The sequence below is a fragment of the Mitosporidium daphniae genome, assembly GCF_000760515.2.
Source record: "Mitosporidium daphniae strain UGP3 chromosome Unknown contig-19, whole genome shotgun sequence".
Taxonomy (NCBI): domain Eukaryota; kingdom Fungi; phylum Microsporidia; genus Mitosporidium; species Mitosporidium daphniae.
This window is the reverse complement of record NW_013546623.1, coordinates 17704-42548: the sequence shown is the minus strand read 5'-3', so window position 1 is coordinate 42548 and position 24845 is coordinate 17704. Positions and strand designations below refer to the sequence as shown.

Here is a 24845-nt window from a genome sequence, read left to right as displayed (position 1 = left end):
ATGCAAAAGACCAATTGCTTCAGATGTTATTTAATTATTTAATAAATTTCCTTTTAGTGCACTAGATAGACAGTGCAGTATTGTCTCCATGAATAATTTAATCCGTGGTTTGCTCTATTTCGCGTCATGGATTCAGTTCTTCCGAGGCAGGGACAGTTGAGTCCGGGCCCACAGAACACATCCATATTCTCGCCTTGTAAATTCTAAAAAGGTCTCTAACCATCTCTCTGAAATCAACACGCCCAGAGGAACTAACGTAGTAGAATGTCAGTTTGGCGCGGTCATGCTGATATTCTGCATCCACGATCGTCATTGGAAGACGATGAGAACGAACGACCACTGCACATCGGAGAACAGCCAGAGACTCTTCTTGCCTCTGTGATCTCCAGCTTTTGATCTCTTCTGGCGTTGCGGTACGAAGAACATGGCGCTTGCCCATCAGGTCTTTCAAATTAGCAAAGTAGAGACCAGAATTGGTGGGCTGGTGGTCGCCGTTTCCCGAAGTCGCAGTCGTAATGGTAATCGAGGCAACAGTAGGCCAGGGAGCAAAAATCTCATCCCGAGAGCTAAGTTCTTCATCAGATATTGAGAATCTAATGGGCGATGAGCCCACAATAGAGGTGTTCCAGCGGGAAATAACCGAATGGACCCATGATTGTCCGACAGCCCCAGAAACGATGCCCAGATCCTCGCCACGATCACCTTCAACCATAACGTAGTCCAAAAGGGTTAAAGAGAGATCTTCTTGGTTTTCTGGCCGCAGAAAAATCTCTGAACGACCATTTTTGAAAGATACGAGGAGAAACTTCTCCGTTGGAAGAGGAATGGATCTTTTTACTGGCAAAGACGTCTGAATAATCGAAAGAGAATTTTTGATAGTCTCAAGAGATGGGAACGGCGAAGGTTTCATAGCATCTTTTTTGGGGATTGAGGATCGAACATTTCCAATAATTGTTCCCTCCAAAAGGGAAGACCAAGCTGCAGCAACGGCATCTCGAGCTTTAGCATGCGAGGAAAAGCCGTCTCCCTCAAATAAATGTGGTTCACTATTCTCACTAGCTAAATGAGAGCGGTGGTTGCGGGAATTATTGTCCTCCTCATCAAAGTCAATATCCTCAAGAAAGGGATGGATGCCAAGTGAGTCTGGTGACAAGCAATGCCGAAGCGTCCCAGCAGTTAAGTGGCCGCCTGGGTCAATTTCAGGGCTTTTTGGAGAGGAGCAAAAGGGGCCCAGCGTGGCAGAATAGGAATCTGACATCATATGATGATGATGATATCCGCCAGGATTATTCTTGTTCGCAAAGAGGAGATTCAAAGGTGGAACGTGTGGGTGAGTAAAATTGATATTATGATTGGGATTATTGTGGTCTCTGAACCCCATTATTGAAGGAAGAAATGACTCTTTTGGCGGGGAAGTGGAGGCGAAAGCCGGTTCAGAAAGCGGGTGTATGGGAAGCGCCAAATCGAATGCAGATGCTTTTCTCACAATTCTTGGAAGGGCGCGCTGATTAGTTTGTACGGCTGGAATGGAAGCAGCTGAAGTAGAAATCATCATCTCTTCTTTAAGAACGTTCTCCAAAAATATTAATGAAGCAGTAGAGTCTTTACTGTTTTGTAAATGAAGAAAATTAAACGAGAGGCTTCCATTGGTGCATTTTAAATCTTCAGACCAATCATCAGCAGGTGGAAATAAATTATTTTTGCTAGCATTTGTGCTTGCTGGGGACCATTCAAATCTGCTACGCAAAGAATCGCTCCAATCTATTCCGGTCGACTTTGAAATAGATGCTGCATTTGGGCAGCCACTTTGCTTAGCATCAGGAGATATCTCTGCATTTCTCCCCGCAACTTGATGGGGATCTGAATCCAATCGATTTTGAAAAGAATTTAAAAAGAGTTGATCAATCACTTCCATAGATGATGGGAGCAAATTCATGGTTCAAGAACGTTTCATTTTGCTTTAACCAAAATTTACAAAACAAGCGTGAAACCGAAATTCAAAGATGAACTTTTCATTGGCTGATCAAAAATGGTTTAGATTCTCGCCCATAGCAACGCGATTTTTTATAGAAGTTCTTCTTCTTCGCATGCCTAAGCATCTGGCCTCATTTAAAGCGGATGAAGATGGGCAGACTCCTTCATATGGCGTGAAAGGTAAAAAAATTACAGCTCATCAATAGAACCCCCCACAGCCGAATCTCAAATTGAGGAAACACCGCTAAAAGATGATTCAACAATCTTGCAGTACTGGGCTGCAATTATAATTCTGTCAATATTTGCAACGATTGCGTTTGCGGTGATTCTTTCCACCTGGAAGAAGCTTAGACCGTTTTCGAGCTTCACGTCTCCACAGTCCTCTAATTCCCATTCAAACAGTGCTACTGCTAGAGATGCAACAGAACGCAATAATGCTTACAGAAGCAATCCAGAGATTGTCAAAAGCGAACCAATAGCTTCTGGCGAGTTTGCATCTCTTTAGCTGTAACTAATATGACAATTTCCTGCAAATTGATAAATAGGGAAATTGTTAATTAAATTTTAATCATCTGCGACAACGGTTGATCAATAATCCTGCAAATGCATCCACACTAGGAGATTGGGGTATTGCAAATGTGCAGGTCCCTTGTGTGTTTTGAATGCAGTACACTTTGACTATGTTTGGTTTGTATGCAAAGTTGGCAACTTTTGCCTCGCAAGGCTAGGGGTTATTTACGTCTTCTAATAGTTTTATATTTAAAGCTTCAGCTGGGAAAGATCCTCCTTCGACACGGCTATTTGTTTTGCTGTCATATTTGCCGATTCCTGTATATTCCATAGAGACAAAATCCCGTCAAACGAAGACGAGGAGAATTGCATCTTGGATGCTACATCGGTAGATCGCAACTCACTATAAGGGAGGAAATTGCTATTGACAAACCTGATCGTTGATTTAGGATAATTACCGGAGGAGTCCTCAAGTGCCACGCCATCTTCCTCGTCACCATCTTTGAATTTCTGGCCCGTAAGCACCAGCGATTTGAATTTACTGAAAGCCAAGGATGATGAGCTCTTCTTTTTCGCTTCGCCAGTGGAGGGCGCTAATCGCTGATCCTCAAAGGCTATAAACCTGCACCATTAGCAATTACTACAAACCATGAGCCATTGGAGTCTTTAGAATAACAGCATTGTCTTCCGCTAAATCCAGCTGCTATAATCAACGAAGGGTCTACCCACAGCAGGGAAAGAAGCGGCAGCGAATCAGGGGCTTGCAGTATGGTCGAGCTTGTCGATGCTGCAGATACAATGCGAATAGCTGCCGATGGCGATTCTACGAACAAATAAAGACTAACTAACCTGTGACGGCAACTTGGTTCCCATCTGGAGAAAATGCCATGGCGTTTATCCATCTAGGGGGCGCTTTTTTGTCCTTTCCAAGTGCCAAGCACACGGTTCCAAAGGGAAATCGGTCGCCCCATTTCTCACAATCATCGGGCCTTGGGATATGGTGAGTGAAAACAGGACATACTTTGAATCTATTCCCTTTACAAAGGCAGAGAGAACAAAAATTGCTGAGCTAATCGTGCCGATAGAAATCAAAACACTGGAAGGATGCCAACACAATGCCAAAATCCCAGAATCTAAGCCATTGACATCCTCCGTAGCAATGGGGCGAGACGTCCACCAGCGAGCATCGGCATCATAATGGCATATTGAAAGCGGTGTTTTTGATGACACGCTTCCTATGGCAAACTTCATTCCAGAAGGGGACCAGCGGACTATGGTTGCTCCTGCTTCGATTTTCAAGATCACCAATTCGTACTTGATAGAATTTAAGTTTGAGGATGGGAAGGTCCAAACGTACGCATTTCTATCTTCGCTGCACGAGACAATCCGATGGATGACATCGCCATTTGGTGCAGCAATCGATGACCAATCTAAACCGGTGATTTTCTGCGTATGTATAGCAAGCGAATGGAGGAGGCTCCACGATCCAGAGGACAGCTGTTGGAAAATCATGAGTTCATTGCTGTTTGGAGAAAGGGCCAGCAGCAAGCCATCCGGGCTCCAGCAATGTACGGAGATGTGTTGCACCGAAGGAAGACGAAAGCTTTTTGCCAAGTGGATCGACATTTGGAGATTAAAATTTAGCCTGTGAAGTTTTTAAAATCAATTTTCAGCAATCAATGAAGTTCAAGTGAACGACGATCCGGGTGTTTATTCTAGTTTGCCGTCGGAAGTAGAAACTTCCTCAACCGCACCAATGGTGACAAAGCTTGGGTATTGTGGTGAGTAAATTTCGATAAATTTCTGTATTTTTTCATAAACCATGAATGTGATGGCCTGGCCCGGTGCGATTCTGAGAAGCCTTGGTGTCAGTCCGCTGTAGAATCCCAACAATCCCTCTGATTTATAAACAGAAGACGCAACTTTTCTGATCAGGGAAAACCCTGATCCACTGGTCGTCGTGGCCTGCCTTTGAACCCTTGTTTTTAAAATATCGATCGGCGCGTTTATGCACGGAGCGATCGCGCCTGATATTCCGCCGGCCAGCAGATGCTGCCAAGATGGCAGCTCTTTGATATCTTGAAACGACTGAAGCAGCATTTTGAGCTCCTGGTAGAGGGTAAAGTTTACCGCCTGGTTGGTTGCTATCATTTAAGATATTACACCTATTGGGATACCCTGTCTTGCGGCAGTCAAAGTTACTCCCCTGTAAAAGGCGCCAACACCCTCCTCTCGAAGGATGGTTATTGCAGCATGACTTGCAGAGCGGTAGCGATGCTCTCCATGCCTCTGCGCTTGTAACCTGATTTTTACCACCTCCATGGGATTCATTACAACAACGCTTTCCACAATCCCAGCTCCAAGCCCCGCTAAAAAGATAATGGCCACACAATTGCTTACCAAGAAATGTTTTTTGTGCCGAGGGCGTGCCCAGGGCATCTTTAAACGCCTCAAAAGAAGTGAACCTGATGGCCATTTTTGGAACGATAGCAGAAACAACAGGAAACAGCCCCTTATATAGAGCAAGTGGACCCTCGCCCCGAACAATAGAAATAAACGTACCAAAAGGGCCTAATTTCTAGTAATTACCATAGTCCAGCCCATACTGATTGTTTCGAGAGGATCTCTCCACGTAACTGCATTCTAACTTTAATGGTATCTAATGGATGGCAGGTGCATGACTCTAGAAGACCAGCCCCGCCCCCAGCTATTAAATGCGTCCAGGGTGACTTTTTCTTCGGAACTTGGTCGTGGGGATCTTTTCCATTACGGGCCATATGTGAAAATTAATATTTACAACTTCTGTGCCCAACATCAGCGGACTTTTCGCATTACTTAGTGTAAATTGGAAATAATCACGAAGTTTAATCCCCAATAGAAACCATTGGTGAATGACTCTGGCCAATTGGTGTGAGAGAAATTTGGATTATTCTCAAATGGAAATTACATTCATTAAAAGATATGTCCGTTTTTACTGCCATAGTGGCAATCACAGCCACCATGGTCCCCATTGTTTTTGCGATTTTCCTTGCATTGCAGGTCAAAAAAAGAAGGAAACAGAATCTTATTACGGCGTTTACCCCGCCAATACTTATGGAAATGCCCAAGCCAATACCAGCCATACTGTTTAGAAGACTAGATCCATACCATATGTAATGTCTAGTGTCTATTCTTGGAGATGGCTTTGGCTCCCAAATGCCTGATACGTGCCAATTTGAGCCAAACCTTCGATTTTTAATTTTACTGTAATTTTTAAATAAATGGCTTCAATCATACTTGCCTACAAAGTGACGGGCTTTCCATGGGGGGTTTATTGCAGCCCCATAACGTGCCTCTCAAACGATTACTGTAAATTCCATGATTAAATTTACAGTTGGCCATACAATTAACCTATGCATGCATGCATGCATGTATGTATGTAATCTTCTTTAATTGCCAACCCTAATCTTTGTGTGCGTTATTGGTGCGAATTTAATTTTAAACTGTGATTGGTTTAAAGTAATGAACGAATATTAATCTTTCTATTATATAAAACCAGGTCACTTAATTCTTGAACACCGCGAGACTTCATAATGGGCTACAAGGGAAGTAAATTTGCATGTCAATACGATGATGACTGCTCCAAAAACTCTGTTTGCTACAATCGCAAGTGCACCAAGCCATGGCTGATGGGGCCTTGTAAGATGCCAAAGGAAGGCGAGAAGGACCCCTGCCCAGATTATTGCCATTGCTCTGGAAACAGATGCGCTCCCAAACCATTCAAGATTACACCTAAATGCCTTGCTATGGACTTTGAATGTCCATATGATCATTGGTGTGATGTTGTTAATGAGGCCTGCGTTCCCAAGCCAGATCTTTTTGAGTTCTGTGAATTAGATATTGGATGCCGTCGTCCTTATATTTGTTCCAAATACTCGAAGAAATGCATTCCACCGTGTAGTACCACTGAAGAGTGTGTTTCTCGCTATGAAAAACAGGCAAATCACCCGCTTGTATGCCACGTACCCAAAGGAGGGGATCTTGAGAAGCATGGCTATTGCGAGGACTCTAGAGAAGATTTAAAAGACAAGAGCTCCATGTCATTTATTTATGACACGGTATCGAAAATGGTGAAATCCGTCGTAGGTGAGGACAATCAAGACACCGAGGATGATGAGGTAGTCATCGACAAGTCCATCGGAAGCACCGTGCATCCGGTAATTTCCATCGGCGGAGAAAGCAATCTTCCGTCCGGCTTTAACCTATTTCTTATTTTTGCTGCATTTGGGTTGCTCTATTACTTTTATTACTATTTTGTTCGTCTACGGAAACACGCCTCTTTTTATGGAGGTGCGTTTCGCCCTTCTAGATTGAATAGAGGAGCAAGCGGTGGAAATGGACAAAGAGATTATCTTGTCTCCAAATTATCGAATAGCTCCCATGAAGATCCTATCGTTGATATTTCCAAAGACTCCCAAAATTCGGTTCATGAACGCAAGTCACTGCTGTCAAATCCTCCTCCAGAATATACTCCATCGGCCTTGTCAGAAAATGGAAAACATTCCTCCTATTAGTTCAAATAATTTTCAAATAAAGTTGAATTAATCAGTTAATTAATAAATAAGCAAGCAACAAAGCAAGAAAGTAAAATTTTTACAATGCAGTTGCCTCTCCATTTAGTATCGTTTCCTTTATCTTCTCTAGTTGTCGCTGCCTCTACCAATCGGATTGTTCTTTGCAACTTGGAAAACAAATCCAATACTTCCTTTCAACTGCCAGCTGTTGGATCATCTGCTTTAGCTTCTGCGGGTCAGTCTGAAAGCACCCGTCGAACTGTGAACACCGAGGAGGGCAATGAAGATTCTGATTATGATGATGATAACCACATCGAAGAGGAGGGCGCCTTGAATTGCTATATAAAAGCACTACACTGTCAATCTGTTGATGGGACCATATTGATTGCCGTTGCCGACTCCCTGAAGCGAGTTTTTGTTTATGAGCATCGTGATCTTGTTGAAAACAGGGCGCCTGCTAATTGCCTGCTTTTCAGTGCCAGGCTTCCTAAAGCGATCACAAAGGTCTTGATAACCCCAGATCACAAGCGAATACTTGTTGGTGACAAATTTGGCGATCTGTATTCCTTTTTGCTTGCAATGAAGACCGTTGATGTTGGGGAGCCACCATTTAATATGGCCAAGTCCCCGCATCTGCTATTGGGGCATATTTCGATCCTTACCGATATTGTAGGTACCCTTTTGATGCTTTCTTATCGTAGGTTCTGGATTCGTCGCAGGCTTTAATTTATACTTCCCAAAGGGATCAGAAAATCAAATGCTCTCACTTTTCACATCCCGAAGTAATCAAATGTTATCTATTAGGCCACAGTGAATATATTTCTTCGATATATCTGAGCGAAAAGCACAATGTAATGTTAAGCGTGGGAGGTGACCCATATCTTCTGATCTCCGATCTTTCGAGTGAGAAAATACAATACGCAAAGGTTTACTTCAACTTATTTATCCCCGATTTGCTTTCTTTCGCAGGCTACCAGGAAAGCTCGGGTAGCTTCAACTGCCTCAAAATCGTTATGATCGCTGACAATATTTTCGGCCTACTGTTTGAAAATTGTTCCTCAATCCCCATCATTAATATTGACTTTAACGCAAAATCGGCAGTGCTGGTGAAGATGTTGAATTTTGATGGCTGGGTTGTTGACTTTGCATCGTTTCAATCAGAATCCGGGTCTTGTTGCTCCGTTGTATTTCTGGTGTCTGGAAAGCAGTCTGTTTATGTTTCCAGCTTTAATTGCAAGAGCTTTGATTTATCGGAGCCTGTGTGTTTCGACATTCAAGACGATTTATTGGATTTAAAATCAATTTCCGATTGTTCCTTGGTGTTAAGGCAGCTGTTTTCATGGAACATCTTTCGACGTGGATACAATTGGTCCGAAAAGCAGGAAAAGCAATCTAGATATAAGAAAGATCCGCAGCAATCGTAACCAAGGCTGTTTCTCTGCACCATGCAGCGGTCAATTAAAATAAATTACATGTTCCAAGTTCAAGTGGCGTTTAACATGCCCAAGCGAAGCTTTCCAAAAGGCAATATCACTGGTGCTTATTTAAAGGGCAGTGTATCGGGTACGTTGTAGGCTTCTACAATCCACATCGCTTTTCCAAATATCGCTCTTGCTAAATGGCATTTCATGCACACTTTTTTCCTTTTGGTTTTCATTGGCATCAAAAGGATCTTTCCTAAAAGTCTCGAAAGGTCGCATTATAGAAGCAGAAAGGTATTTACAGAAAGCTTCCAGGGCTTCAAAGGTGCGAAGTTTAGGCAATCTTGAATGTAAATTAGAGCCAAAAAATCCCAAATTCACCAATAAAAACATGATCAGGTCAGGGGCAGAGAACCCGATCACATGTCTTTCAATTTATAGCCGAGGCTAGGTATTTAAAACGCACACATATTTGTTTCAAATCCACCTGATAAAGCTTGCACGGGTCTCAGTTGGAAAACATGGCATTTACATGGAAAGCGATGTAGATGAGATTTTACGCTTGATGTGTGATTTCTTTCCACTGGAAAGGTATAAACGGATCCTAATCAGAAACAGACCAAGGCATGTGTAAATTTAGGCTCAAATTTTAACCAAAAGTTTCAAACCCTAATTTGTTGGCTACAAAGTGGCAACGCTTTATCTCATTCGATTCAAGTGGGCCCTAATAACATCTCAACCTTTTGTGTCAGTAGTAACAACACACAAAGTTAGAAATTTCGGCTACACTAAATGCCTTCAAATATGAATTGGGGTTGAAACGCACACAGACCCCATTTCACACAGATTTATAAGCACCGGATGATCGATGGAATTAGCGAAAGTGAGCCGAATATGAAAGCCTTTATTAGAAATGGATGGGTATGACAGAAAAATTTCAAGGTAGAATTGAGATACTCAAGCATTCACAATGGCAACGTTTTCTACAGCAAAAAGTCATATGCGGAAAAACTAGAACATCTTTTTTTATTTTTCTGTGACTCTTGGTGTTCAGCACCAACGGTTTCAGATGCAATAGATGAATGAGGCTTCTTTGACTTTATGTTAAGTGATGGCCACGTGGGAAATAAACAGGGGTCCTTCGGAAGAGGACATTCTTCGAACCAAGGATGAGAAAGCGCCTCAAAGGCCGTTATCCGTTTGGATGGATCATACAAAAGAAGCCTATTCATAAGGTCAAATGCATTATCGCTTAGACCAGAGCTGGAAAATAGCCCACGCAGGTGGTTGTACTTGTGGGTGCGACTATTAGAATTTGAGGCTGCCGACACAGATGATGAAAACAGCCGTGCACCAGGAAGCGTTTCCCAAGATGGCCAAATGTCGTTGGTGGGAGAGCCAAGGATTTTAAATATGTGGTTAATCTGGTCAATGTCAGAGGTTCCCGGAAATAAAGGCCTTCCAGAGAGCAATTCACCGAAAATACAGCCGATCGACCAAATATCTGCGGGGGAAGAATAGGTCGGGGCTCCCAGTAATATCTCGGGCGCGCGATACCAGAGAGTCACAACTACAGGTGTTAATGCCGGCGGAGGAGTGCCAATCTAAGCACGCGTCAGTAAAAGGTACAAACCTTGCGAGCAAGACCAAAATCGGCCACCTTGACCAGGCCCGTGTTTGTAAAAAGCAGGTTTGAAGTCTTCAAGTCGCGGTGAACTATCCAATGGTCATGCATGAGGCGAGTTGCATCCAACAGCTGCCGTAATATCGTCTTGATTTCCGAAATTTGGAACTGGGGATTATTGATGGAGAGGGGAAGATCTACACTTGCTTTGTGTCTTGTAAGAAGAGATTTCAAGTCATGATCAATAAACTCCATCACAATGAATACATGATCAATGGATTTTCCGACGACGATCTCCTTTAAGCGTACAATATTTTGGTGCGGAGAGAGCTTGGAAAGAGCATATATTTCCCTCAGAGAGGTTATTGGAAACCCCTCTTTCTCTCGCTCCAGCTTCAACCGCTTGAGCGCATATATTTCTCCGGTTGAAGTTTCCTGCGCCCTATATACTATGCCATATGTGCCTTCTTCGATTCGATTCAGCTTGCGGTAGGACTCCACCGATCGACAGCCTATTATCATGGAAAGGAATTTTTCCCAAGTGCTCAATACTGCAATATTAATTTTTGGATTTTAAATTTTATTTCCAGTTTTACAACGCTTGGCACATGAATAGAGCTGTTTTTCGACAATTGTCTCTATCCTCGCCTTTGCTCCGACTAAGAGCTTTTAGGGCTCCATTGTACTCCACTGGTAGAGCTTCTGGGGCACACGAACCCACTGCCGCGAACGCTTCAAATACACCGGCCTCAGAGCCTTCTACTTGCACACCAAAAGACGATGTCAAGGACTCTGATAAATATAAAGAGCTTCACGTAAGTTGCTTGTTCTTTTACCGATTCACCTAGCATTCTTACCTCATGGTCCTTGCTGATATGGAGAATCTGCGTGTCCGCACTAGAAGGGAGGTTGAGGCAGCCTCGAATCATAGCATCACCCGCTTCGCAAAGGATTTGCTCCCCGTTTTAGATGTCCTTGAGCTCGCGTTGAACAATTCCAAAACATCAGGGTCGGTTTCTGAGAATGAATTTGCAAAGGCCCTTTCAGATTTAAGAGAAGGTGTCGATCTGACTCGGAATGAGTTGATATCGGTCTTTAGAAGACACGGCATCGAGGCCATTGAGGCCGAAGCTGGGGATTCGTTTGATCCAAACCACCATATGGCCATATTTCAGGCCCCTAAAACCGAGGCGTCTGTTGCAAATCGCATCGTCGCCGTCCAAAAGAAGGGATATCGGATTAAAGACCGTATCCTTCGCCATACGCACGTTGGGGTTTCCACGTAAAATATGCTTTTCGCGCTGCCAGCTTTATTGCTTTACTTAATAAAATAATTTATCACAACTCAAGTGGTGTCCTCCCTCAAAGCATGTACAACGGTCTATGTCAGGTAGGTGCCATGTGAGCCGCCACCTATTTTGATGGCTCCCGTTTGAACGGCCGCGATAAAATTTCTCCATTTGCAAGCTATTGCGTCTGGAGCGATGTCGGAAATTTTACTTTTAAGAAGATAATTATCAATGCCACCCAGCGCTTCTATTCTATTGAGAGCAGTTCCTGAAACGGGAAATGTAATGCTTCTATTTAAGATTTCAGAGAAAAAGGAAACCTCGCAGACATTTGGCCTAAAAAGACGCTTTGTTTTGGAAAACTTTGTGAATCGGTAGCCATGCAGTACACGCTCGCCAGCGAGTATTCCCTGTATGACGGGGGTTCCCTGTTTGGTGATGCGTGGCCTCATCGGCTGTGGTAATTTTAAATTCAAATTAAAGCGCGGTTTAGTAAACTTGATGTCATGTACATGGCGGTTTATTTTGCGAGCTCGGTATAGCACGGGCTGTGCATCGTTCAAATGTGTTGTCCAACAAGGCCCTCGAGGTAAAGAAAGCAAGTGTAACTACTTAGGTGGATACAACTTATTTTTGAATGATAAGTACCTTCTAAATAGCTCGCTGTCATTTGAAAATGGCAGTTGTCCGCAATTCCCGCTCACCATTAAAAATGAAGCTCTCGCCCAATTGGCAGCGCTGGAGTGGTCGTTGTCTCCTTTTATTAAAAAAGACATCTCCACCTCAAGGCCGTTGACTAGTCTGCTGTTTAGAGCCCAATTCCTGGACTCGCAGAATTGCGCTGCAGAGGAATTCAAAAAGATTTTGGCCTTTCTTCCATCTGATTCGATATTGTACGCTTTAGCTTTTCATTGGCTATAGGTACTGGGATTCGCAAGAAAATCATGCTTTAAGAAGTGGACAAGAGCTGCTTTGGTGCAATGAAATCAAAAAATTCAATTCGAGATTTGGCGTCCACATTTCGCCGTCCTCTGGAGCGTTAACGCCGCCATCTGGCCTTGCATCGCAAAATGGGCTCCGGGATGTGATCAAAGCCATTTCAGATCATGTTTCTTGTACACTTTCTAGCGAATCGATTGCTGCATGTGAAATGGCGATTAGAGATTTCAAGTCTTGTGTCCTAGGACTCAATTTGGCATTTGGCGATTCTACAGTTGAAGAGGCCATTGATGCAGCTACTCTTGAGACAAGGATTCAAGCGCGAAAATGGGGCATGCTAAAGGATTTCCATGACTTTGATATCAGTAGATTGGTGTCCAGAGCACGGCTGGCTTCTGTTGTGTTTGAAATGTGCAAATAAATGAGCGGTTTGCCCAGAAAGTCTAATCATGTGGCCACTACGCGGTTCAATCAAATACGTACATGAAGGGCTGGAGTATAGAGCCAATTAAAGCGGGGTCTTAAAAATACGGACATCCGGGAACATTTCATGCACATTAGGTAGAGTTGAGCCGTCTTTTCCCAGCGCAGTGTGGAGGTGTGCGGTACTCCTGGATGCCTGATCGAACGCGACCGAGTTTTAAATGGAATTTTACACGATAATCTTATTTATTAAGCTGAAAGATATTTTTTGGAAACGAAAAAGTTAGGATCCGAGATGGTCGGATCAGGTAGCTTAGATTGACACGACCAAATCGAATTCATGAAGACTAAGCGGCTTTTGAAGAGCTTCTTGCCATTCCCATAAGAAAATTTATAATTTTTTGCAAAACATCATCGAAATAATAGTTTGCCATTGAACTAAGTTTCTCCCAAAATACGGTTGATCTAATATATGCAATGATATTTTCCATAACACCTGAAAGCGTTTTCGCGTTAAAGATTGCGAGAATACCATTATGGCATCCTTCTAAAAAGCTTAACACGGGGAACCAGATGCAGTCCAAAACAATTTTTTTGACATATTCAGGAATTTGAATAAAAATATATGGATCAACCCCGAAAATCCAGAGAAAAAAGCCAACTATCAACACAAACATCACTGCAATGCCGAAAAGGTCGACAACATGAATGCCGAAAAAGGAGATCGGGGAAATGTGGCGAGAATAAATCCCACAGGCATTATGAAAGTCGAGTTTGGAAGGCATGTCTTGGCTAAGATAGCTAGGATACCAAAGCAAGAATGTAGCTAGGCCAATTAAAAAGATGGAAAACAGGATATCGGACAAGTGCATGCTTTTAGCATTTTGAATGTCATTTGAGTTGCTTGAATTTTCATTTAAAATGGCTGACGGCACCAAAGGAGAGTTCCGCAAAAGGATGGTTGAGTTGGTCTCTAAATGACCGCGTTCAGGCTCGTCGTTTACAACCGATATGTCGACCGTTGAAGGGCTCTTGCTGTATTTTGAGGTGTAAGAGCTTATAAAGATAAGTGCAACCCCCAAAACAAAGATCGCTCCGCCGACGAGCGCAAGTAAAACTTTGGCTTTTTTCTGCATAAATAAAAAACCCCCAAAATAAATTTACTTGTGACTCTCGACTGTCCAATAGAATAGCCAAATGCCAAGTAAATAAGTTAATTACAATCGCACCAATTATTCTTCTGCATTTCAGGCCTCGATCGGTATGTTCGAACAGCTTCATTGGGAGCGATTGAATATGACCACGTCCAACTTTGGTAGATTTTAGCGGGCTGTTGATAATATTATCTATTTATTCAAGTCTTGGGCTTTTTTGTCATTACCGGTCTAGGCAGCAGGATGCTTTTTGTTCTTAACAATATCAACACCTCCCTTGGAAAACAAATGTTCCCGCGATAGCTTTAAACGCAAGAAAACATTTGGAATGGTGGACAATCTCCCTAGCTTTCCAAAATGCTTCCCAGAAGTTCCGCTGTTCTTTTGGCTATTGCCTGTTGTGTTTGATGCTAGAATGGCAGCAAACAATTTATTTGAGCCTGTAATCAGATTTAAAGAAGGAATGAGCGGTCCTCCACAATAAAAGCCATTTCCTGAAATTGTCGAGCTAGATGTCGTAGAGGGCGAGTTTAAAAGACGCCCAATAAAATAGGAATACATCTCCTGTCTAATTTTTACCACCGAAGAGTGACTCAAAATTGAGGACAAAAGGCAACAGATCAACTTTGCCATCAGATGCTCGCTCTTCAAGACAAAAAGAGATCCATCAAATACAAAGACTGCTTCACTAGAGAAGGAATAGTTTGCCCTCATAAAAATGGGACTCGAGACGCGAGGCAACGTAATAGCTGCAGGATCCGAATTTCCGTCATCACTGTGCTCGTCGCTGTGCCCGTCGCTGTGTCCATTCAACTCATGTCCTTTGTCCTTTTCATGGGTATGGTAGTTTTGGCCCTGCGAAGGGATAGCGCATACAGATGGGGAATTTTTTTGGCATTGGGAAGACTCCAGTCGACTCAACCGCAGCAATTGCACAATGCATGTCTTGATTAGCCCAGGGACGAGCGCGGAAATCTCCCTTATCAAGCCAAGCAATTGACATAGTATGGAAAACATCGATGCTTCAAAAAGCAGACTGTTAAAGGAAGAAGAGGCAAGCAATGAACCGTCCATCTGAATTACGGAGGGTTGCGATCGATTTGGCGAAACGAGAGAAATCTTGTCGATTCCAATTCGAATTTCCTCAATAAGAGTGGTGATGAAAGAGGGCTCAAATTGAACAGCGTATTTGCAAATCATTTTCGCCATCGTAATCGGAGCCAGCAAAGTGATGAATTTAAATCTCTTTTCCACAAGCTCTTGTTCCAAATCTGTCGATCGAAGCGTAAAGGCAGGCGAAGAAGAAAACGAAGAAGACAATGCCTCGTGGGGGCGAGAAGTAGCATCTGTATCCTTAAATTGAGGATGGCCCAGTACAGGGGGCTCCTGTGTCGCCTGGCCATTTGCAATCGGCATTTCAAAGATCGATCCGCCCAGGTTTCCCTCAATCACATGATGATTGCGTTGGGGGAATTTAAAATCCTGGATATTCCTCATCCTCAGCATAAAGTACCTCATGAACGCGATAAAGTTATTTTCCGATCTTCGCAGCAGCTCGAAAAAACAGGTAAACACCACATCAAATTCGCCGCTGCACGTGACGAACATTTCGTTTGGGAAATAGATTTCCCCGATTTTTACATAAATAGAGTTGAACGACAATAAATACCTCCAGTCTTCAATTAGAATGACATTGGGATACATATTCAACGAAGTTTACTGGAGAAGGGTTGGCGAGGGTGAGGGTTGCAACAGGTGCATGTACATGGATCCTCGAAACTTTTTGGAGCGCTTGTACAGCTTTTTGGAGAGTGCTGCAATAATACTACGCGAAGGTAGGATTGGAAGCTTATGCAAATAGACGCTTGAGTCTGTCTGGTATTTCACAGCCTCTGAAAGGCTTCCTTGGCAGCAGGAGCAGAATTTTTGGTGAGCGCTTCGCGCAAAGCCGCCCTGAATGCGTGGAGAAGGAGCCAGAGAAGACGCAGAGTCTCTGATTTGTGGCATGCAGGGCTGAAGAATAAAACTGGCTATCAGGGCCAGTATTGAATAGAAAATGGAGGCCGGGCTGAATGGCTTGAAAATATTGTCGATATTTACAGCGGTAGACAAAATTTGCAGCCTCGCAGTAAGCAGCGATTTCGAGCTCTTTTTGCTCATTCCGGAAGGCTTTTCGCTCGTATTTCCCATCGTGGCATGGTGGTTTTTGGCATAGCGGTCTACAAACCCCATTCTTCGCAGGTGACTGGTGCTTCCAAGCATCTTGCAAAACAACGAAAACTACAAATTAGCCAGTGGTCGGTTAATACGGTCTCGATGGCCTTTACTTGAAGCGCAGTGCACTCGACCGCAGAAATGCACGAAAACAAAATTGCAAGCACGGGAAGGCAAAATGACGAAATGTATCGATGCAATTGCAGCAAAATATGCTCGATGATGCTTAGCGTCACGAAACAAGCACTACAAACATTAAAAACACCGCCTCCTTACACATAGTCCAAAGTTTTAAAATAACACTTTTCAAATTTGGCAAGCAGGTAAGATGAGGTTTTTTTGATCTTGTGGGGCTTTGCCAGCAAATAAGTAAGAAATCTTGAAAGATGGTCGGGAGAGGGTTCATACGACGGATGCGGCATCTTCAGCGAGAAAATCGATATTTGCTTAGGCGGAAACATCGCCTCAACCCTGCACTTATGGCGCGGCACGAAGATGCCCATTGTTCCGAATTTGGCTAATTCGACTACTCAGGCTGTCAAATTGAAAATCCGAGTAAATTTTAAACTCTTTAGGGGGCATCCACTAATTAGCATGATCCAATTTTTGTCAAATTTAATTATCAATAATGCCCGCCCCAATTGGGAATAACAATGCAAATGTTGTAAATGGCTCATGCGGCTTTTCCCAGCCCTCTGGTGTTCCGGATGTTCCATCCTTTGCCGGGAGGGAGCCTGTAAATATTGCCAACATCACGCCAAGCAGCCAGCCAAATGATGCCCCATCAAATGCCGGAGCGGTGCCGGATTACCCTGTCCCTGCGTATGCAGCATGGTTTTCTTTAGATTCTATCCATGGCATTGAAAAGCGAGCATTTCCAGAGTTCTTTCCACCGTCTTGCACAGATTCCGCCGAGACGGCCACCGTATCCCAATATAGGCACGCTCGCAATTTTGTGATTCAGACGTGGCGCTCCTCAGCGGGCTCGCCACCAGTGTACACATCTGTTACAGCCATTAGGAGGCATTTGGCGATGGACGTCGCAGCTTTATTGAAAATCCACTCGTTTCTTGAACGGTGGGGCCTCATAAACTGGATTCCTGTATGTGCGTCTTTGACTTTACCATCTAGGATGCACATTCTAGAATTGTGCAACAAAACATACAGCCCGAGCCTTCACAACCAAAGGAGGCGCCAGTAGCAGTAAAAGCGCCCGTCATATGGGACCGCTCCGGCTCGGCAAACGCCAAGCCATCATGTGGGTCGACAAAATTGAACATCTTTTGCAACACTTGCGGATTGAACCTTTCCAAGGTAGGACGAAAACATTTGCTAAATGGCACAGGATGAATTGTATCACTCTTTGAAGGACCCTTCGCTTAACCTTTGTATGGATTGCTTTGGCGATGGGCGGTTTTCGTCCCAATATTTCAGTGGAGATTTTGTAAAATTGGGGATATCCTCTGAAGATGGCGGCTGGTCGGACCAAGAGCTGCTATACCTGTTTGAGGGCATTGAGATGTTTGCTTCAGAGTCCTCCGGACCGGAGGCTTGGGAGCGTATTTCGACACACGTCCAGACTCGGTCTTCAAGCGAATGCATAAGGAAGTTCATCACGCTCCCGGACATGCAGGCCGAAAAAACAGCCTCTTTTGAGCTTTTTTCAAACTCCCTGGCAAGTTCATCAAACAATCCAATTGCAGCGCTTGTCGCCACGCTCTCCTCTGCAGTTCACCCGGACGTTGGCGCTCAGGCCGCGAAAATGGCGCTTTCCACCCTCAAGCAGGACCTCTCGAACCAAGACGAAGTTGTCTCCCAAATTGTTTCCGCATTCCCATCACTTGTGGATACTCAATTGACCGAAGAGGAAAAGAAAACACGCCAGTCGTTGGCGCTTCTTGCAGAGCTTCTAGCACGAAAGGTGGACGCCAAAATCTCGCTTCTATATGCGCTTGAAAATTCACTCTCCTCCGAGTTATCTTATCTGAAAACCTCGTCCTCTGCATCGGAAACAGTGTTCCAAGATGCACCGCCCAAGTCGGCCAACATTGAGGCTTTACATCAATAAATTTAACTTGCAATGGCCTGCAAATTGGATTTTAGATGCTAATGGTTTATTGGATGGATTTAGAGCTTGTTGAACGAAACGATGTCGATCGACTGCACGAGGTCTTCAAATCCCACGATCAGCTCTTCCACAGAATCCATGCTTACTTTTGCATCTTCGATTGCACAGGAAATTTGAAGCTTGCGAATTCCATATCCAATGGGAACCAGTTTTGAGGATCCCCAAACAAGACCGTCCATCTCTATTTCGCGAATGCATTTCTCCATTTCCACCAAATCCGTGGTATCTTCCCATGGCTTCACATCCATGGTGACCAGCGACTTGGCAATGACGACAGGCTTTGCTGCTTTTTTGGCATTGTATTCTGCGAGGCGCTTGGCCTTCAATGCCTCGGCCTCGGCATCTTCCTCTTCGTCAGATCCAAACAGATCAACATCATCGTCATTCGCCTTTGACGAGGAAACGGAAACACTGGCTGTTTTAAGAATCAGATTGGCAATTTCGCATTGAGAATTGCAAATCGACTTTTTCTCCACGTTAAAGGCAACACAGCGAGCCCAGCGAGCCACATGCGGATACAGCTTGGCATCGACGGGAGACGCTCCAAGGCTTTTCAGGACCTCGACGTCAGCTGATGATGGTTTTCCAGTAAACTCGATAAAACTGCGCGTTGACAGATGCTCATTGAGGACGGGAAAATCGGCGGGGAACGTGAGTACGGAAGACATGGTCGGTCAGGTTTATAAAAAGCCACCCCTGCCCGTAAAATGCAACTCCAAATTTGGTTTATCAAACAGGAAGTAAAATTTATTTGTTTGCGTTCTAGGGTTAGAAATATTAAAAATTGAACCCTTTCCATTTCCATTTGCGCCTCCAACTCGTCTCTCCGCTTTTCCAGCTTGCAGATTTGCTGGTCGCTTTTTTTAGCCTCGGCTGTGATGAATTCGAGGCGTTTCGACACATTTTCCTTTGCCTCGCAAATTAAAACCGGAAACAATATGCCGCAATTGAGTTTGAACACATTCTCGGTGGATTCACACGCCTCCAGCTCCTGCGAAGAAAAATTATTTGATACTCGAACCTTTTGCACTGCGTCGTTCTCTTGCAGCTGTATTTCCAATTTTTGCCGAGCGCTAATTGCATGCGATAGATCTGGATCAGAAAACCCACAATATGCCGTACCTTCCTGCACTTTGCGATACTGCTCCATAATGAAGCGCAATGCAGTATTAATAATTGCCTTTCCAAAATTTATTAAAATTAATCTAAATGCTATCACTGGCCAGCCAGTTACTATGTCTAAATTTGGACATGTTTCTCTAGTTACTCAATGCCAGCACCCACAGACGATTCAAAGCACACGGATTTTTCTGAACGCGTGTCTGTACGCTTGCTTATATCGACATATCTTATTTATTTCATACTGACGCTTGTTGCCCATGTTAGGGATCTTATTGCCAAGCTTGTTTATCCAAACGACTTTTCGCATTTGAGAGTCAGCAATGGGATAGCGCCGCTTACAAGCGACTTTGAATCCATTTACATACGAAGAATCTACCATCGCATTAGAGACTGCTGGAACAGACCAATCACAGGCGTTCCAAGCTCGATGATCAACATCCTGATTCGAAAATCAAAGGATTACAATGATACTTTTGAGTAAGAATATGTTGTTCCCATCACAGGTACACCGGAGAGAGCCGCTCATGTATCAATTTGGCATCCTACAACTACCTCGGGTTTTCGCAGCCTGAAGGGCCGTGCCAATCGGCAGCGCTTAGTTCGCTGTCAAAATACGGCGTTTCCATAGGCGCCCCGATTCTTGATTTGGGAAAATCTCCGCTTCTGCAAGAATTGGAAGAATCGGTCGCTAAATTTCTTAGCGTTGAAGCGGCAATGGTCTGCGCCATGGGATTTGCCACAAACTCCACATCCTTGCCTGTGCTCGCCGAAGGGCCAGGAACGATCATCATTTCGGATGAACTCAATCATTCCTCTTTAATATTTGGGGCCCGCTTATCTGGATCTCTTATCCGCGTCTTCCGCCATAACGGTAAATTTTGCTGATGTTAGAAATAACTGCAGATACCGCTGATTTGGAGCGACTGTTGAGGGACGTCATAGTTAAGGGACAGCCAAAGACAAGACGCCCGTGGAACAAAATCATCGTTGTCATTGAGGGACTATATTCAATGGAGGGGCATTTTGCACCTCTCCCTGCAATTGTGCAATTGAAGGAAAAGTACAAATTTTACTTGTTCCTGGACGAGGCCCATTCGATTGGCGCAGTCGGTCCGCATGGAAGGGGAATTTGTGACTGGTTCGGCGTTGACACCAAAAAAATAGACATTTTAATGGGGACCTTTACCAAGAGCTTTGGAGCTTCCGGTGGCTACATAGCTGGAAAAAAAGTATGCGCAGTGCACTTTTCCCAATATTGTATTAGGAGCTGGTTGACTATCTCCGAGCATTTGGACATTCATATGCATATTGCGAACCGCTTGCACCTCCGGTTTGCCAGCATATTTTAAAGGCCCTTGCTTTGGTGGATGGAAAAGAAGGCAAAGACCGCATTTATTCGCTTTTCAAAAATTCAAAGTATTTTAGGGATGCGCTGATAGCATCTGGACTGGTTGTCGGAGGTGCAATTGGTTCCCCTGTCGTCCCGATGTTGATATTCCAGCCAACAACGATGGCGTAAGATACAGACGTTTTTCAATGTATAGAGCATTTTCGCGCCGTCTGCTCGATAAAGGAGTTGCTGTGGTTGTGGTGGGATATCCGGCAACGCCAATCAACCAGTGTCGAGCCAGATTTTGTATGACAAGCCATCACTCCAAAGAGGATCTCGACTTTGCACTTGATGCCATTCTTGACGTAGCCGATGAATTGGCAATTGCGCGCAGCTCCTTTTCGCCTGCTACGTGAATAATAAACCGCTCTTGAGTTGTAATATTATCTTGTGGAAGGCAAGATGGTAGAAGCTCTTTTTCGATCCCATCCATCCAGCCAACCAATCTAACAATCCAGTTGAATGCGCGGTTCCTACCGGGCTCTTCGATGTTTAGCATTCGCTGGTATTGATACAAACAAAGTGTAGTATGCCACGACCAAAACGCGGCAGAGCCAATAAACAGCCCGAGCGCGACGTCAATGGAATAGTGAAGCCGAGAAATGGTCAATGAGAAAATCATCAAAAAAACCAATAGGGCGCCAAAAAGCCCCACGCACAGCGTAATAACTACCCTGCGCGGTTTAAAGTTGACAAACACGCCGGGAAAGTATAAGATCCAGAACCACACCAACACAGTGGTAAGTGACGTATGTCCAGAGTACATGAAATCGTAGCAACACACCTCAAAGCCAGCCATTAGCAGAATAGGCGCCATGAGCTTCTCCCACAACGTGTAGCGTAGCTTTGGCACACAAGCAAGGGATCCCGGTGGCAGAATTGTCAAGCCCAACACAAGGCCTCTAACGGGAAAAATAGCAGTCTAAATACCTGAAAAAATAATTCAATCCGATAACGGCCGCGAGCCTTCTAAACAAAACGAGGCTTGAAACGAAATTTTCTTTAACCTTCCGTCTCCAAAGAAAAGGAACCGCAAGTATAAAGACCATTGTAAGCACAAGCAGGATAGCAGCAAGAGTATCGGCCACCACACGCCATTCGATGTACATATTTTGCGTTGTGCTGATAACAACATCCATTGGAAGCAGGATGCCTCCATTGTACACGGAGGAAATATTCATTTCAGAAGGAAATGAATTAAAAACCGTTTCGTATCCAACGCCACCAAAGCTAGGCCTTACCAATGCAATTGGAAATGGGCCTTCGTCATTAGTGGCTGCATTTACCTTTGCCACTGCTTCAGCAAAGGATAGCCACTGGGATGGTAGCGTGACGCCATAAACATAATCAAGCGATCGATTGTCAATAAACACCATTTCCAGCATCATTAGATATACACAGAGAAACGTAAGGGCCAGAATAAACGCCGTTTTTATCAACTCCCTCTTGAGAAGCTGTCTTGGAGAAAAAGTAGAACATTCCCCGTTGTCGGATGAGTGGATAATTGAAATCGGAGGTGAAAGCGCGACGACCTCTGATTCCTTTGCACCAAAATCAGTTTGCAAATCCAAACAGGGATGTCCATGCAAAGCCAATGGCGAGGAGGGTTCTTTCATTGATATTCAAAAAGGAAAAGCGACTGATGCATGATTGATTCAACCATTCAACCCTAATGTAAAATTTTATGGGAATCTCTGGGTTGTTGCCATTATTGAAGCCCATCACCAAAAAAACGCACTTGCGGGATTTTTCCGGAAAGACCGTTGCCATTGACGGCTACTCTTGGATACACAAGGGCGTATATGGGTCAGGTCTAGCCATTTTCGAGGGCAAGGATGTTAGCTCGCATGTCACATATTGCATTAAAAGGCTTTCCATGTTTCTTGATGCTGGAGTGACTCCGATTTTTGTTTTTGATGGAGGTCCTTTGCCCATGAAGGCTGGCCAAGAGGCCGAGCGGAAATCGTAAGCCAATCTTTTCGCTTATGTTTAGAAAAAGGGAAGAGGCAAGAAAGGTCGTCACTCGCGCACTGAAAAGCAAAGATCGTCGTATGGCGTGGGAATATGCCAATCGCTGCATCGATGTGACGCCTGAAATGGTTGCCCAGCTTACGGTGGAGCTGCAAGCAAGAAAAATAGCCTACATTGTGGCGCCATATGAGGCCGATGCTCAAATGGCCTTTCTTGTCAAAAATGGATTTGCAGATGCTGTGGTCAGTGAAGATTCAGATATGCTTCTTTTTGGCTGCCCCCAAGTATCAAAAGCTGCGTGGTAACGATTTTAGGTGATCTTCAAGCTTGGCGCAGATGGGACTGGAGATTTGATTCAACTAGAAGACATTGCAAAAGTCGCCTCGTTCAAGGGCTTTTCCCATCTTCAGTTTCGGCAAACCTGCATCCTTTCTGGGTGTGATTATTTGGCCTCTCTTCCAAAAGTCGGCATGGGAACGGCCATACGCCTGATGCAGACAAACCGGTCCATTGATGCTATTTTTAAGGCGCTAAGGAGTCCCACCAGCAACTATGACGAACAGGCAATTGAGGCCTACATAAAAGGCTTTATTTTGGCAGATTTGACCTTTTCTCATCAAAGAGTGTGGGATCCTTGCAAGCAATCCATTGTTACCCTGGAGCCGATCGGAGCTGCCCTTTCGGCAAGCTCTTGGATCCCCCAGGATCTCGCCAATATCCTTTGCACAAATGACGCCGAGTTTGTGCCTTCCTCATTTGAAGAATGGCCCTTTCCGGTGCGTCGACTGGAATTTCTTGGCCCGCCAATTACGGACCCCAAAATTGCTTCTGGGATTGCTCTCGGGGCAATTTGCCCGATCACAAAAAAGACACTGAATATTTTGCCAGCTCCAACGGAGGCGCATGTTTTTGGCGTCCAAGTTTTAAAAGAGCCTTTAGAGAAAAAGAAACCCACCAAGCTTCCGTGGCTGACAAGGCTGTCATTGAAGCCAGCCATTTCAATCATGAAGAACGAAGCTATTGACAAGCGAAATCTGGACACAGGAAATAGTGACAAGGAAAACATGCTACTTCAACCCGAATTTGTTGAAGCCCAAAGCCCGGTGTCCAAACACCACAATTTTAATGCTGCCGATAAAGCCGTTCCGACTGCTCCTGAAGGCGAGGTTAAAAGAAGAAGGATATCCCCTTATTTTGAAAACAGGAGAAAAGCCTCGTTGTCTATTGAGCCCCAGCTGAGCGATTAGTTAACATCATGCCCAGATATGTGGCAGATGATGAGCTAATTTATTTTGATTAAAAATTAAGTATCCAATGGCCAGTAGGTGCATCCAATACACTCGGCTTTTGAAAATGCTCAAGTCGGGGTTTCAAAAGAAATTCCCTTTATGGACATATGATCTTGATTGATGCTCCCCATTTCCAGTACCTGCTATAAAAGGACAATTAATGAATCATTTTCTTCCATGATTCCGGAGATCTTATTGATGGTACTGTTGTGTAGCGCAACAATTTCCTCTCACATGATCATGGCATTTCCTCCTTCTCGCGGATACACCAAGAACGATCTATACAAGCCTGTTGACTATGATCTTATGGCGCCTCTTAAGGAAATGGTTATGTGCAAGGGAAAACCTCCGGGAAGTCCAGTCGCCTCTTTCAATCCGGGGGACACCGTCAATGTTTCATTCACAGGATCTGCCCGCCATCACGGCGGTCTTTGCCAATTTGCTCTTTCTTATGACCACGACATCCATTTTTATCTTATTGCAGAGTATAGATATGGATGTCCAGACTCATCCTATACCTGGCCGGTAAAAATTCCGGATGATGCACCGCCGTGTTCAAAATGCACCTTTTCCTGGGCGTGGGTTAACGCGGTTGGAAACCGCGAGTATTACATGGATTGCGCCGATATCACAATTAATGGCCCAACTCAACCCGCCAGCTCCTGTGGACCGTCTTGCGGAAAATTTTTGCAAGTATACAACTTTCCTGGGTTTGGCACCTTGCAGCCACAGGAAGGTTATGGCGGTCCAAGCGCCTCTAAATATATCCCATTTGACTTTAGTTGCTCCAACTCCACGGTGCAATGAGGAAATCGACATGACTGACAATGAGCGGGTAAAGAAA

General features: G+C 44.2%; 20 protein-coding genes across 20 annotated transcripts; 9 read left to right on the top strand and 11 right to left on the bottom strand.

Moving 5' to 3' along the window:
• Nucleotides 1-124: 124 nt before the first annotated feature.
• Nucleotides 125-1936, bottom strand: DI09_19p270 (Psp1 family protein; the record flags this gene model as incomplete). Its single annotated transcript, XM_013383218.1, has 1 exon — nucleotides 125-1936. The coding sequence occupies one exon, from the start codon at nucleotides 1934-1936 to the stop codon at nucleotides 125-127; it is 1812 nt and encodes a 603-aa protein (XP_013238672.1).
• Nucleotides 1937-2003: 67 nt separating this feature from the next.
• Nucleotides 2004-2479, top strand: DI09_19p260 (uncharacterized protein; the record flags this gene model as incomplete). The annotated part of the gene is made up of 2 exons (XM_013383217.1): nucleotides 2004-2154; nucleotides 2193-2479. The coding sequence occupies 2 exons, from the start codon at nucleotides 2004-2006 to the stop codon at nucleotides 2477-2479; spliced, it is 438 nt and encodes a 145-aa protein (XP_013238671.1).
• A 254-nt stretch (nucleotides 2480-2733) lies between these two features.
• DI09_19p250 (uncharacterized protein) lies at nucleotides 2734-4110 on the bottom strand (the record flags this gene model as incomplete). Its single annotated transcript, XM_013383216.1, has 2 exons — nucleotides 2734-3106; nucleotides 3506-4110. The coding sequence occupies 2 exons, from the start codon at nucleotides 4108-4110 to the stop codon at nucleotides 2734-2736; spliced, it is 978 nt and encodes a 325-aa protein (XP_013238670.1).
• Nucleotides 4111-4194: 84 nt separating this feature from the next.
• DI09_19p240 (uncharacterized protein) lies at nucleotides 4195-5261 on the bottom strand (the record flags this gene model as incomplete). The annotated part of the gene is made up of 4 exons (XM_013383215.1): nucleotides 4195-4628; nucleotides 4650-4853; nucleotides 4885-5062; nucleotides 5091-5261. The coding sequence occupies 4 exons, from the start codon at nucleotides 5259-5261 to the stop codon at nucleotides 4195-4197; spliced, it is 987 nt and encodes a 328-aa protein (XP_013238669.1).
• A 906-nt stretch (nucleotides 5262-6167) lies between these two features.
• On the top strand, nucleotides 6168-7763 carry DI09_19p230 (non-catalytic subunit TRM82 of tRNA (guanine-N(7)-)-methyltransferase; the record flags this gene model as incomplete). The annotated part of the gene is made up of 3 exons (XM_013383214.1): nucleotides 6168-7036; nucleotides 7089-7107; nucleotides 7128-7763. The coding sequence occupies 3 exons, from the start codon at nucleotides 6168-6170 to the stop codon at nucleotides 7761-7763; spliced, it is 1524 nt and encodes a 507-aa protein (XP_013238668.1).
• A 128-nt stretch (nucleotides 7764-7891) lies between these two features.
• Nucleotides 7892-8461, top strand: DI09_19p220 (uncharacterized protein; the record flags this gene model as incomplete). The annotated part of the gene is made up of 1 exon (XM_013383213.1): nucleotides 7892-8461. One exon carries the CDS (start codon nucleotides 7892-7894, stop codon nucleotides 8459-8461), a length of 570 nt encoding a protein of 189 aa, XP_013238667.1.
• A 980-nt stretch (nucleotides 8462-9441) lies between these two features.
• Nucleotides 9442-10604, bottom strand: DI09_19p210 (uncharacterized protein; the record flags this gene model as incomplete). Its single annotated transcript, XM_013383212.1, has 2 exons — nucleotides 9442-10062; nucleotides 10125-10604. 2 exons carry the CDS (start codon nucleotides 10602-10604, stop codon nucleotides 9442-9444), a joined length of 1101 nt encoding a protein of 366 aa, XP_013238666.1.
• An 86-nt stretch (nucleotides 10605-10690) lies between these two features.
• DI09_19p200 (GrpE-like protein) lies at nucleotides 10691-11368 on the top strand (the record flags this gene model as incomplete). Its single annotated transcript, XM_013383211.1, has 2 exons — nucleotides 10691-10897; nucleotides 10931-11368. 2 exons carry the CDS (start codon nucleotides 10691-10693, stop codon nucleotides 11366-11368), a joined length of 645 nt encoding a protein of 214 aa, XP_013238665.1.
• A 95-nt stretch (nucleotides 11369-11463) lies between these two features.
• On the bottom strand, nucleotides 11464-11823 carry DI09_19p190 (50S ribosomal protein L28; the record flags this gene model as incomplete). The annotated part of the gene is made up of 1 exon (XM_013383210.1): nucleotides 11464-11823. One exon carries the CDS (start codon nucleotides 11821-11823, stop codon nucleotides 11464-11466), a length of 360 nt encoding a protein of 119 aa, XP_013238664.1.
• A 49-nt stretch (nucleotides 11824-11872) lies between these two features.
• Nucleotides 11873-12731, top strand: DI09_19p180 (uncharacterized protein; the record flags this gene model as incomplete). Its single annotated transcript, XM_013383209.1, has 2 exons — nucleotides 11873-12264; nucleotides 12326-12731. The coding sequence occupies 2 exons, from the start codon at nucleotides 11873-11875 to the stop codon at nucleotides 12729-12731; spliced, it is 798 nt and encodes a 265-aa protein (XP_013238663.1).
• A 349-nt stretch (nucleotides 12732-13080) lies between these two features.
• On the bottom strand, nucleotides 13081-13869 carry DI09_19p170 (uncharacterized protein; the record flags this gene model as incomplete). The annotated part of the gene is made up of 1 exon (XM_013383208.1): nucleotides 13081-13869. One exon carries the CDS (start codon nucleotides 13867-13869, stop codon nucleotides 13081-13083), a length of 789 nt encoding a protein of 262 aa, XP_013238662.1.
• A 249-nt stretch (nucleotides 13870-14118) lies between these two features.
• DI09_19p160 (uncharacterized protein) lies at nucleotides 14119-15384 on the bottom strand (the record flags this gene model as incomplete). The annotated part of the gene is made up of 1 exon (XM_013383207.1): nucleotides 14119-15384. One exon carries the CDS (start codon nucleotides 15382-15384, stop codon nucleotides 14119-14121), a length of 1266 nt encoding a protein of 421 aa, XP_013238661.1.
• Nucleotides 15385-15603: 219 nt separating this feature from the next.
• On the bottom strand, nucleotides 15604-16149 carry DI09_19p150 (uncharacterized protein; the record flags this gene model as incomplete). Its single annotated transcript, XM_013383206.1, has 1 exon — nucleotides 15604-16149. One exon carries the CDS (start codon nucleotides 16147-16149, stop codon nucleotides 15604-15606), a length of 546 nt encoding a protein of 181 aa, XP_013238660.1.
• A 580-nt stretch (nucleotides 16150-16729) lies between these two features.
• DI09_19p140 (uncharacterized protein) lies at nucleotides 16730-18169 on the top strand (the record flags this gene model as incomplete). Its single annotated transcript, XM_013383205.1, has 2 exons — nucleotides 16730-17203; nucleotides 17447-18169. 2 exons carry the CDS (start codon nucleotides 16730-16732, stop codon nucleotides 18167-18169), a joined length of 1197 nt encoding a protein of 398 aa, XP_013238659.1.
• Nucleotides 18170-18228: 59 nt separating this feature from the next.
• DI09_19p130 (uncharacterized protein) lies at nucleotides 18229-18897 on the bottom strand (the record flags this gene model as incomplete). Its single annotated transcript, XM_013383204.1, has 1 exon — nucleotides 18229-18897. One exon carries the CDS (start codon nucleotides 18895-18897, stop codon nucleotides 18229-18231), a length of 669 nt encoding a protein of 222 aa, XP_013238658.1.
• A 79-nt stretch (nucleotides 18898-18976) lies between these two features.
• DI09_19p120 (uncharacterized protein) lies at nucleotides 18977-19379 on the bottom strand (the record flags this gene model as incomplete). The annotated part of the gene is made up of 2 exons (XM_013383203.1): nucleotides 18977-18991; nucleotides 19020-19379. The coding sequence occupies 2 exons, from the start codon at nucleotides 19377-19379 to the stop codon at nucleotides 18977-18979; spliced, it is 375 nt and encodes a 124-aa protein (XP_013238657.1).
• Nucleotides 19380-19499: 120 nt separating this feature from the next.
• On the top strand, nucleotides 19500-21097 carry DI09_19p110 (uncharacterized protein; the record flags this gene model as incomplete). The annotated part of the gene is made up of 5 exons (XM_013383202.1): nucleotides 19500-19828; nucleotides 19855-20222; nucleotides 20255-20580; nucleotides 20616-20866; nucleotides 20896-21097. 5 exons carry the CDS (start codon nucleotides 19500-19502, stop codon nucleotides 21095-21097), a joined length of 1476 nt encoding a protein of 491 aa, XP_013238656.1.
• On the bottom strand, nucleotides 21001-22357 carry DI09_19p100 (uncharacterized protein; the record flags this gene model as incomplete). The annotated part of the gene is made up of 2 exons (XM_013383201.1): nucleotides 21001-21663; nucleotides 21749-22357. The coding sequence occupies 2 exons, from the start codon at nucleotides 22355-22357 to the stop codon at nucleotides 21001-21003; spliced, it is 1272 nt and encodes a 423-aa protein (XP_013238655.1).
• A 68-nt stretch (nucleotides 22358-22425) lies between these two features.
• DI09_19p90 (uncharacterized protein) lies at nucleotides 22426-23959 on the top strand (the record flags this gene model as incomplete). Its single annotated transcript, XM_013383238.1, has 3 exons — nucleotides 22426-22706; nucleotides 22741-22996; nucleotides 23039-23959. 3 exons carry the CDS (start codon nucleotides 22426-22428, stop codon nucleotides 23957-23959), a joined length of 1458 nt encoding a protein of 485 aa, XP_013238692.1.
• A 219-nt stretch (nucleotides 23960-24178) lies between these two features.
• On the top strand, nucleotides 24179-24808 carry DI09_19p80 (uncharacterized protein; the record flags this gene model as incomplete). The annotated part of the gene is made up of 1 exon (XM_013383237.1): nucleotides 24179-24808. The coding sequence occupies one exon, from the start codon at nucleotides 24179-24181 to the stop codon at nucleotides 24806-24808; it is 630 nt and encodes a 209-aa protein (XP_013238691.1).
• Between the last annotated feature and the right edge of the window lie 37 nt (nucleotides 24809-24845).